Source organism: Cyprinodon tularosa, unplaced genomic scaffold (genome assembly GCF_016077235.1).
Source record: "Cyprinodon tularosa strain WSP-4 unplaced genomic scaffold, ASM1607723v1 ctg313, whole genome shotgun sequence".
In the NCBI taxonomy this organism is placed as follows: Eukaryota; Metazoa; Chordata; class Actinopteri; order Cyprinodontiformes; family Cyprinodontidae; genus Cyprinodon; species Cyprinodon tularosa.
In genome coordinates, this window is record NW_024039023.1 from 840,987 (window position 1) to 853,598 (window position 12,612).

At 38.6% G+C, this 12,612-nt stretch overlaps 1 protein-coding gene across 3 annotated transcripts in view; it reads right to left on the reverse strand.

The window, feature by feature from the left end:
* The window catches only part of ap3b1a (adaptor related protein complex 3 subunit beta 1a), a 112,752-nt gene that overhangs the window by 6,187 nt on the left and 93,953 nt on the right, over nt 1-12,612 (reverse strand). For 2 of the 3 annotated variants that reach the window (XM_038292512.1, XM_038292513.1), the window contains exon 26: nt 7,288-7,426. In XM_038292512.1, coding sequence (XP_038148440.1) covers nt 7,288-7,426 — 139 coding nt within the window. Of the gene's footprint in view, nt 1-7,287; nt 7,427-11,695; nt 11,698-12,612 lie in introns of those variants that run through there. The other variant, XM_038292514.1, reaches the window with a different exon arrangement.

The following is a 12,612-nucleotide window of genomic DNA, read 5'->3' on the forward strand; positions in this document are numbered from 1 at the left end:
GACTGAAAAATAGAGCACATTTATTCTATTCCGCCTGTTTAGACATAAACAAGAACAGCGTTTTCTACATTTGCTTTCCTGCTTGATTTATTGCCATCCCCCTTTCCAGCAATCAATTTCTCTGTTTCAGTGGCACCGGCCCCCCCTCCCCACTCCCACTCCCACTCGCCTGTATGGGAAAAGCAGTGCTGCACCCTGCTGATGAATGGAGGGATTGCAGAAGGAAGCAGGCTGCGGTTTGTTGCTTTGTTCAACAAATGAACAAAACTCTTCGCCACCATAGTGTTCCCACAGCTGCCTACGAGGACGTTATCGCTACCTTTCACTGGGAATCTAAACTGTTTATCCTCTTTGCAGATTTTAAAGCCATCTCCTCTGGATTATGGGGTGGCTTTGTTTGGAAATAAGGGCTCCTTGATGGAGGTCACTTTACACGTCACATTTAATGCAGAGTGACCTCTACATTAAGCTCTCAGTGGGTGTATCCGATCTGTATGATTAATCTAATGCCTGTGTGCGAGTGCCATTTAAAGCAGGAACTGATGCAATCTATGGGTAATTGTGTCACTTATGTGAAAACTGTTTTCATTTTTATGTGCAATAACCCAAAGAAGTCCTGATCAGAGTCTAAATGCAAACCTCTGTTGCTCTTTTTAGTTTCTCACACTAGTCTGAGGCGTCGGACCACTTCTGCACTTCCACACGCCAAAATGTTCTGCAAAACCATCACAAACGGATCATCTTTAGCAGAAATACAACTTAGTCATGATTGATAAAGATGCAGATAAGAATGTTTCACATTTACAGCCGGCCGTTACAGTTTTCCATTAGGTGACTTTTTTTTTGTTTGTTTTTGAAGGGCTTTAAAGGGCTATTTTCCAAAATGCTTCAGCTCATTTTAAACTTACAAACCACTAAAATGGTTTTATTCTGAGAAACAAAAATATTAATACTAACACCTTTTAAAAATGATTCTTATAATCTCTTTAAACTTATACGGATGTCATAATCTTTAAAGTTAAACAGCTACAGCTTCCTAACTGTAAGACCTGCAGTTATGGTTTATTTTACCACAGTGTTTTTCACATTAAATATTTCCAATCGTTTTTTCTGGTCACTGCAATAGAAAATGTAAAGTATTCTTTCAGCCAGCTGGCAGGTAGTGGAGGGGCAGCGCTCCATTTTTATTTGTACTGCAGCATTAAAACCAGCAGGAGAAAACTCTGATCTGATGCCTTTACTAGAATCCCAATGAAAGGATTTTATACCGTAGGAACATTAAACTGAAAAATTACCGGGTGGAACATTAGAGGTAGATGGGTCAATCAGCCATTTAATATTTTTGGCTAATATTATTTTTTCCCCCTTGTTTTGACATCGGCCGATATGTGCATGTTCTTAACCCTTTAAAGCCCGAATCAAGAATAAAACAAAACAGAAAATTACTTTTTTTTGGTTTGAAGTCCTTATTTGGCCTTTTAACAAAATATGTAAAAAGAAAAAACAAAAATATATTTTTGATATTAATAATTTATTACTATGCGATAAGAAAAGATAATTTTTTGTGTAGTCTTCTGCCCTCTGTTATCAGGTATATCTGATTGTGTACAATAGGATTTTGAACAAAGTTTTTACCATTAAATTATATAAAAGGTGTCAGACGCAAAACATTTCAGAAACCGTATGTATCAAATATGATACATTTGGCATTACAGGGTTAATTTCCTTCGTCACTTAGTCTATTTGCTATCCGTTGTTAATGTTACCTTGTTCTATTTTTACAAATGCTTATTTTTTTGTGTTTAAATTGAGAACTGTGTAACATTTATAATCATTTCATCTCTATCGTTTTAATGAAGGGGGGGGGGAAGCAAGAATGGCTTTAAGAATCAACCCAAAAAAAGAAAGAAAAACAGCAACACATACTGAAACAATGGATTAATCAATTATTGAAATAACTGATTTATTAATCGTTAACTAAAACATACCTTTAGCTGAAAGAGTAACCAACTTAGAGCAGTAATTATACCAAAATTGTAAAAAAAAAAAAAAAAAAAAAAATATATATATATATATATATATATATGTAAACATTTTGCATTTAAGATTAAAAATCTGTCAATATGCTCAATCCAGAACTCCTCAAGTGGAAAAGTTTGTTTCACCTGGTTTAATTTAGTAAAAATCTCCTTTAAAGAGCCTCTTGGCTATCCGATTGTTCACATCTAAACTTATTAATCTAAAATAATTATTGACAGATTAATCAATTTGTAAAATAATCATTAGTTGCAGCTCAACATGTATTGGGGACTGGTTAGACTGATGTCAAATAATGGGTATCAGCAGGCTTTAAAAAACCTGTATAGTCTAATCTCTATCATAGACTGATCCAAACTATTTTTCTATTTGTTAATTTTCAAATCATTTTTTAGATTAATCATTTAATAATCAGATAACAAATGTGCCTTAAAGAAGATTTGTATAAAGAATTTAAAGCAGGTGAAGCTAAATAGAGGATATATTCACAGGAAAAGTTTCTTCATCTTAAATATTGGCATAATTACTAATTACTGGGTGGGTTGCTCTTTCAGCTAATGGTATGGGTTAGAGTTTGTATGCAATTAATCCAAAACTTAATTACTTTATTTCAATAATCAGCTCATCACTGTTAACCCAATGATATTTTTTTTAGTACTTATTTACAGAGCTGGCTGATTTTTAATATTAGAACTAAAGACAAACCAATGAGTTGATCAGATCTTGGTGTCCAGCTGATCAAATACAAACAAAAATGGATTCCTCCTCTTTTTATAACTGAAGAAAACAAAACGCGTCCTCTAAACCATCCACCAACAGCAAGTGCTTTGATTTAATTTCCATACCTTTCCTAATATATAAACACAGAATAATCTGGTAATTTTTTTTATTTATGACAGATTTAAATCCCACCTGCATCTTCTAGCTGTAGCATGTTTTTTTCCCCCTAATGCGTTCTAACCTTATGGTGGGGAAATAGGATTAGAATCAGAATATTTCAACATAATTTGGCATCAAATAAACATCTGGGCATCTCTGCTTAGACTTCTGCCTCCGCAACACGGCCCCAGATAAAACGGGAGAAAATGAATGGAATAAACAACTTTTTAATTGATGTATTTCTACTTAGAAATATAAATTCAGTCTAACAGGAGGTCTAATAAAGTAACTCCCTTTCTGACCCCTAATTATCTGTGTGCAAAACAAAAAAAGGTGGGTTGACCTAGAGGACTGAGATGTGAGAGAGGAGAAGAACCAGTCCTCCTCCTCCTCTGCAGACAAGCCTGTGAACCTGGGCAGTTAACTTGATTGGGGATTCTGTCAGCGAGGGATTCCATCATCTCCAACAAATGGAGCTCCAAAGACAGGGTGGAAAAGCTGCTGATCATAAGGACAGCATGGGAGAGTGTCTTCATTACTGTGGGACTCGGTTTTCCTCTTGGGCCGTCACACAGGCAGAAAAGAGATTGATAGCCCAGAGTCGTCTGATCTATTGGTTATTCTGAATGAAGTATGGGCATATTGGTAGCAGGCCTCTCCCACTGGCTAGCATTGATTTCCACTCACTCCTTCAGCTCCCTGTGCCCTTGTGCAAATGTCTCCCTTTTTTTTTTTTTCCACACCCAACTTGCTTGCTGTCCCTTATTTATCCAGCGCCTCAGGCGTTTTGCCGCCATTCAAGCCTAAATCTATAAAGAAATCATTGTTTCAAGGCAGAGGGATCGAGATGTAACCAGGTAAAAACAGAGCAAAAGAGAGAAGGACAAGGAGGAGGAGAGGGAAGACAAAGAGGAAGTGAAAGACAGACAGCAGTGCAAAGGGTGAGACAGATGGGGGTGCAGGGATGAATTGAAAGAGGGACAGAGCAGGAAACTGAGGCAGAGCGGGAGGTGTAATTATCTATCAGGTGTTCGGGTGTGCGTGACAGAGGAGGAAGCTCATTAGCACACTCTGTGTACACCAATTACACAGCCAGGCTTCTCAGGGCATTCCCCTGGCATAGTGTGCGTGAGAGGCTGGGGGGGGGGGGGGGGACAGGCACCTTTAAGGAGGACAGATGTACCATGAAGTCAGAGCAAAAAGACACATTCAAACCTTCAGACAAACGTCCCACAACTTGGATCCTTTCTGGACTTTCAAACACAAGACAAAGTATTTCATTAAGACTGGATGTGATGGATAAATCTAAACCGCGTGTGTCTCCGCCTTTCAAAATTCTAATTTGGATTCAGGCCCCTTTACTCTGTTGCCTCTGAATTTAAACTAGTGCAATCAATGGCCTTCAGAGGTCGGGATGAACCCGTAGAGCCTGCAAACCAACCCAGACAAGAGCGTCCGCCTAAACACTTTTTTTTTTAAACCAGAATCTGAAGACATACAACTCAGGATATCTTCTGACAAAACAGTAATTTATCAAATAAACCTAAATTTTGTCCTTTATGGAGTTTCAAGAAAACAATCTAAAAAAAATTACATAAACAAACCATCTCCATCCAATTAGATTTTTTTTTTTTTTGCAGAAACTCTCAATTTAAATCTTCAGAGCCTTTAAGGGTTGGTTTGTTCTTCTGGTAAAACAGAAGCAAAATATGAATACATTTTGTGGGGGTGTGAATACTTTTCCAGTTTCATTTTATTTTTTCCTCTGCCAAAAATCTCAGACTTTTATTTCTTCCAATTATTCATGTACATTTTTCTATATGTTAATTCCCTTAAAATATCCCTTTAATTGTTCCGACTCAGGCAAAAGGATCCTAATCATGATATAACCACATTTGACACTAAAGAAATGGTTTAAGTGGCAGATATTCATTCACAGGTGGATCACAGGCCATTTCGATATGTCAGCAGTATTTTACTCACTCGTCTCTTTGACAGAAAACATCTTCCACTACAACAAAGATGGACACATCTTTTTAGCATTTCTATTAAGGCTCTATTAGCACTGACCAGCTGGAACTATCCAGATGTGTCTTCAGGTATTTTAAAAATAAAACCCGGGTTCATGAAGAAATCCAAAATATTTTCCTACTTTTTGATTAGATGCATCATCACATTTCCACATCACATTTTTAAACATTTCGAGATGAGATTCTCTGTTTAAATGTCTCATATCCTCCTTTTTTAATCCTTCTAGAATAAGCTAAAGATATTTAACATAATTTCCCTTTATGGCGCCCATTTCATGATGCGCTGATCAGCACTGTAAGGATCAGTGGTGTAGATTCCACACATTCTGGTACGATGCTAAAGGACTGAATATTAGTGTCTTTTTCCCTTTTAACACAATGCACCAGTCCAGTGAGAGGCGGTAGGGCCGGTGAATAGAAGACCAGCGGTCGGAGTAGCACTAGCTGGACTAACTGCTTCACAACAGTGCAAGTTCAGGAGGCCAGACCGTTGAGAAGCAGCTATGTCAGCAGTGTGGGGGTATTTCTAAGTGGGAAGGGAATCTCCCAGTTAGCTTTGCATCCAGATTCTGGTGTGTACGCAGAGCTTGGCTAGTTTCAAATCTTTGGAAGTACAAATATAGGGGGCTCATTCTTGATGGAGGAAGTCTGCAGGTTGTTAGAAAGGTTTTTACGAGGAGAAAAAATAATGGATCTCAACTGTATAGGATTCCTGTTTAAAGTCGTAGGAAAATGGCCGTTCCAACGGTTGCAGTTCTGAATTCTCCCGAGTGGTGCACGACTTTACACGAGTGAGTAAAGTGAATGTGATTGGTCGATTATGAAGGGGGCAGGATCGTTGTGGCGGAAGGTTCGCAAGCAAGTTTGTGGCCGGTTTCTCTGAAGCATCTTACTAATCAGTTAGCAACTTAGCACTAGTAGGTTCCCAATGGGAAATTCCATTGGGACCAAGTAGCACTAAATTGGTGACTTAGAAACGACACTGTTGTTCTGCTTGCATGTTTCTGCTATGGACAGCAGAAACATGCAAGAGGAGGAGAGTTTTCTGTCGGAGGTCATGGATGAGTCTCCTCCATCATACATTTTTTCTTTAGAGGAGGAAAGCGGGGATGAAGTTGATGTGGAAGAGGACGCCAGGGCGGCAGAAGCTTGGTTTGGTGTAGAAGGCTTCCAGCCGTACATGTTTGAGCCCTTGCCTCCAGCGCTGCCAGTTCTGTTAGCTCTACGCCTGCTGAAGACACAGACGTCCATCCCCGTGAACACTGGGACGGAACTCAATGGGAAAGGAAATTATTCTTATTTCTTATTTCAACTATTGCATATATTAGCTGCAACACATGAATCAAGATGATATGACTGAAAAAATTTGATTGACAGATGAAGGTTGATATATGATTGGCCGAATTTAGATGTTCAAGCTGACGTATAACTAACTGGCCTGCATAAGATAGTGAAGAAAAAAAAAAGAAAAACTTTTATTTAGTAATCGGATCGGTACTCCGTATTGGCAAGTACTAAAATGTCAGCACATAAATTCTGATAGAGGTGGATCTTTACAACATGCTATCACGCTACTTGTGGTGTTTTGGCTCATCTTTGGGAAGGCTAAATGAAGTCTGAAATCCATCGCAGACAGAAAACACATTTTTACAACTATAGCTGCAAAAACAGACAAAATTTTAAATGGTTGCTGTTACTCTGTTGATTAGCGGCTAAAAGAGCTAATTTCCACTCAACTCTGCTTCATCATTTTCTTTGCTGATTGGATAAAGTGGGCGTGTATTTTACTGTGCAGGCTCAGCGCAGTCAAGGTAGGTGCTTCCTGGAAACGGTGTGTAATCACTGGTTTAAGTAAAACAGTAATGGCTACTCAATTTCCTGAACAGAGAGAGGCTGCTGCTCCTTTTGGTGATGGAATAGCATCTTAACACAGATAAAAACTCAGAAAAGGTGATACCGCTTGATACAGGCCATCTCAACCAGGCATACAAAATTTGCTGGATTTTACAACAATAATATTTAAAGAATACTGAAAAGAATTTAGCAATAACAGTATGTTCATTTAGACCTTAAACACAAGCTGACATTCTCATTTTCACTTAGTTTACTGTTAAGACTAAAGAATTTAAATGGAATTTAAAATCAGTGATAACAATTGCAGTCCTGTAATCTGAAAGAAATACAAGCTAATTAAATCTAAGAAATCTGTGCAATAATAACTTACAGCACATAAGCAACTAGGTATTAATAGATAAAAATACTTTTAAAAGACACGATATAAAAACATTTATTAGCAGAGCAGCAAGTAGAAACAGAAATAAAAATATTCATTTGCTTTTACCTCTGAAGGTTGTTTTGGCTGGATGAAACCACTCCTACGTTGGCCACAGACAGGACCTGCTTGCTGATGTTCTGGTTGGAGGTGTTAGCAGTTGCCATGGTGATGGTTGCTGAAGTCTCATTCATGCCCATGAGTTTTTCTGAAAACATGCAAGATATTTTTTTTCATAAAAATCATGTAGAACACCAAATTCACAAGGTTGCTTAATTTTAAATCAGTTTTATGTTCAACAGATGAAGAGGTCAGCTTAGAGGAGCAGAGATGAACCCAGCAACTGGCTGCTGATTAGAATCACACTTTTCAGCTTGAGCAGCCCTAAACAGCCAGTCAGAAACGTAAAAATATTTTCTGTTTAATCAGTGAATGCATCATACTAAGCTCTAGAGAATGGTACAAACAACATCCGTCTTAGGCATAGTTCTTACTAAAAGAGACTTAAGGGCAGATTAGACTTCTGCAAACGCACACATCAAATGTCGCTTGGGTCTGGTCGCGAACCAGTTTTCCTGGTATGCTTCTGCAAAGTCGTCTGGAATTTCTAGGGACGCACAGCAGTTTCCCGCCAAAGCACAAGGGGGAGCATATTTGAGGACTCGCAAGAACTTCGGTGGATGGTCATGAGAACTTGGGCGGCGCCAGCGGGAGTTAGGGCTAGGCGATAATTCAATAACGATATATATCGATCGATAGACGTGTGGCGCAATAGAAAAAAAGAGGGTCGATAAAAGTTCGATAGAAAAGAAACGCAGTTTTCCTTCCTTCTCATTGTAGCCTAGCATGTAGGTTTATGCTAGTCGCTGCTTCCTCCCAACCAATCACAATCGCGGACCCAGGCACACCGTCACAAAGCACCGCCCTCTCAAACCACAACACAGAGCAGATGAAGATGTCGCAGCAAGGAGAGGCGGAGGAAATTGTTCCAAAGAAGGGTTTTTGTAGTTCGCCAGTTTGGCAGTATTTCGGTCATGGCAAGTCGGACCAAAAACAAACCACAGTCATCTGGAAAATGTGTAGGGAACCAGTGAAAACCAAGTCTGATAACACAACCAACTTTTTTTTTTTTTTATCATCTCCGCCGCTCACACCCGCAGGAGTACGAGCTGTGTAGGCCCCGACGCGGCTCTCCTCCGAGGAATCTTCAGGAATTTCGGGAAAATATATATATATTTTCAGTTCTGGGCAGTTTCCCACGTAGTTCTAACAATTGAGATAAAAATGCTGAGGGGCCAGAAACTTCAAAGTAATAACTCAGGTTAAAGCAGGAAACGGGGGCGGCGGTGGGGGGGGCATTTATTAATTTGTTATATTTATTTTGGTTACTTTACTGGTCACTTTAGTTTAGTCTTTGTCAGTATTTAATAACATAACTCAGGTCCATTAAGTTATCTTTCTTTAAAACAATTCTGTTATGTTTAAAAAAGTTGGTTAAATAAAGATTTAATTAAGTCTGTGTTTGTGTTTTTTATTAAAATTAAATCATTTAGCAAAATTATAAAAAGTCCAGGCAGAGCTGCACATAAAATATGGTTTCAAATATTTTTAATAATTATCGATATCGATCAATATGCACTTTTTTTTATCGATAAGCTTTTTTTTCTATATCGCCCAGCCCTAGCGGGAGTGTTTATCTTCTAAAACAACAATGGCGCGTCTGCAAGATATCACGGTCAGGAAGATGGATCTAGAGTTGCTAGACATTGAAGAGGAACAGGTTCTGTTAATGGAGTTGGTAAAAAGACCAATTAACCTTTCATTATAGTTTTCCATTGTAGTTGTTCCTCGGTTTTTAAAAATGGCGCGCCCCGGCACCGAATCGAAAAGGACGACACAGACAGCCGGAAAGGCATACCAAGGACCAATCACAGCTGCTTTTTGTCTGCGCACTTCTGCTTGAGGTCTGCAAGGGTTTGCGACCGTCCAACGCGTAGTCAAGATTTTGTTTGATGGTTACAGAACCTCTGCGCGGGGGGCATGGGTGTGAGACAGATTTGACGGTTGCAGAGGCTATGCGTCACAAGCATAAATTGGCCTTAAAATAGCAAGAAAACTTTAAATTAATTTATTTCAGAAGGAGTAGGAACAAGAGCTGATAGGACTTACATCCTCAGACATGTTTTTAGTTATTTTGAGAGGAGAGAGCAAGATTTTCTACAGATAACAAAAAGGTAGACCAGCTTACTGTAAAATTGCTCATTGTATTAATTTCAGCTTCAGAGCTCTGTCTATTTAGAGAAAAGCTGAATTTGAAAATGTTGGTACTTTTTGGCAAATCTTATTTAACAGAATATGGTTGAAAACTGTGCTTTTAGCCAAGCTAGCCATGATAATACTGTTTTTGTTGATACAAGCTCCTAGTAAGACTTAAGCAATGCTATACAATGCTAACCGTGCAAACAAAGCAGTTAAAAAAAACTGAAAAGTCAAACAGAAAAATTTAGGACTGCTAGAAGAAGGAAAGCTAAACCTGATATCGATGTAAAGAATAAAAGTTTAGATCTTTTCCACAAACGAAATTGCCCCTCGCCTTACATTACTCTGCATATACGGATTAAGGTCATAAGATTTAATCCAAACAAAGGGAGAGTTTATTTGTAAAGAATAATGTAAATTATTTAAATGAAAGAACTGAGACAAACAGCATTTTAGGCAGAAATAAAAGTGGTCCAAACATTAAATGTAATAATAGCACCCTAATAACAGAAACTATTGTCTTCGCTCTAGCGGGAGATATTTAAGCACCCTTGTTTGAGAGAAAATGGTGCCAGATGAACAGGCTGTTAGTATTCCTTAAATCTCCCCTTTCTTTCGTCTAAGTGCTTCTGTATCCAGTCAAGCTCAGACAATCACCAATAAGGTTAATTAATGCAGAAGCAGCGTTTAAAAGCACACTGATGGGTTCCTCTCAGCTCTTACAAGGAGGCACTGCATCTGGAGGATATGGGCTAATTTAAAGACTGAACAGAAGTTATTTTGTTACTGTTACTAAAACACGTTTATATTGTCTATAAAACAAATGCTAAAGGATCAGGCTAATATGGTTTAGGAGCTTTATATGAAAATGTAGCCCTTACTAATCTCAAGCAGAACTACATAAGAGCACATCCTAAAAAGGACAAATATAAGAATGTTATTTATACACTTTATACATTATAATATGTGTATAAATCATATTTAATTATTATCTTGTCATTTAGCTTATTTAGCAGTACATGACTGTCAGATTGTCAGACAATATCCATATCAAATCCTAGGGCTGGGCGATAATTCAATAACGATATATATCGATCGATAGACGTGTGGCGCAATAGAAAAAAAGAGGGTCGATAAAAGTTTGATAAAAAAGAAACGCAGTTTTCCTTCCTTCTCATTGTAGCCTAGCATGTAGGTTTATGCTAGTCCCTACTTCCTCCCAACCAATCACAGACCCAGGCACGTCGTCACCAAGCGCCGCCCTCTCAAACCACAACACAGAGCAGATGAAGATGTCGCAGCAAGGAGAGGCGGAGGAAATTTTTTCAAAGAAGGGTTTTTGTAGTTCGCCAGTCTGGCAGTATTTCGGTCATGGCAAGTCGGACCAAAAACAAACCACAGTCTTCTGTAAAATGTGTCGGGAACCAGTGAAAACCAAGTCTGATAACACAACCAACTTTTTTTTTTTTTTTTTATCATCTCAGCCGCTCACACCCGCAGGAGTACGAGCTGTGTAGGCCCCGACGCGGCTCTCCTCCGAGGAATCTTCAGGAATTTCGGGAAAATATATATATATTTTCAGTTCTGGGCAGTTTCCCACGTAGTTCTAACAATTAAGATAAAAATGCTGAGGGGCCAGAAACTTCAAAGTAATAACTCAGGTTAAAGCAGGAAACGGGAGCGGCGGCGGCGGTGGGGGGGCATTTATTTATTTGTCATATTTATTTTGGTCACTTTTCTGGTCACTTTAGTTTATTCTTTGTCAGTATTTAATGACATAAGTCAGGTCTCTTAAGTTATTTTTCTTTAAAACAATTCTGTTATGGTTAAAAAAGTTGGTTAAATAAAGATTTAATTCGAAGTCTGTGTTTGTGTTTTTTATTAAAATTAAATCATTTAGCAAAATTATAAAAAGTCCAGGCAGAGCTGCACATAAAATATGGTTTCAAATCTTTTCAATAATTATCGATATCGATCAATATGCATTTTTTTTTATCGATAAGCTTTTTTTCTATATCGCCCAGCCCTATCAAATCCCATAAACCAGATTGGATCATGATCAAAGTATTGATCAGAATCAAGCTCTTACAGCATGGTTATTTCAATTCACAGCAATTTTAAGCCTTACAATATAACATTGAAGGGCAAAAAGTTACATTTAAGGCCAAGTCCAATGCATTTTTACCTTATGTGATCAGTATTCTCTGATCTATGTCACTTCTCATTAAAATGAGGCCTATGGTGCATTCACACTAGAGACTGACATTTTTTCGGGAATCCGGAAAAAAACAACAACTACACAACCCAAAAACCAACAGTGCTCCCGCTCTGAGTTTTTCACCCGCGCTCAAAAACAAGAATGGGAGTGGTGCAGGAGCGGGAGTCATTCTGAATGGGAGTTGGATGGGAGTGGGAGTAATTTCACCAGGAGTGGGACGGGACAGGATTTAGATTTCTACTCTGGCCCGGGATCGGGACGGGACACAATTTATTTCTGTGGGAGTGGGACGGGACAGGAGTGAAAATCCACTCCCGTGTCAGTCTCTAATTCACACCGAACGCGCTTTGAGCAGCAGAAGCAGCCGGTTTACATGCAAAGTCTATGGTTGAAGCACACAAAGCAGCTGATACTCAAGTTGGAAAATCTGAACTTTTGCTGCTCGAAGCGCCACAACAGGCAATCAGAGAGCGGCTCCGCCATGTGTTGGTGTCCTGGAAGGATATGCAGGCATCAAGTTGTCAAACAGCTCGGGTGAGACGAAATTACCTAAGGAAACGATTCTCGCACAGCTCTTGGAGTTGGAGGTAAAACTCCTCAAACTGAACCACTCTGAAGTATCTGGTGTAGTTTATTGGTTTTACTCAAAAAAACACAACATAACTCATTAATGTTACAACCCAGAATTAATACAGACATGGTGCATAGGCGCCTAATGATGTCGTTCTCTTGTTTTATTTAGTAAATGAAGCCAAGCCAATATGGACAAGAATCAAAGATGAAGCAGCAGACTCTTCTTTGCTGCTCAGATCACATTCGGTGTGAATGCAGCGATAAATCAATTGAAAGTATTTAGTGTTGCATGATGTAAAAATGAAGTTTTTTGATAAAGATTGTTTATTATAATCAGAAAAGTA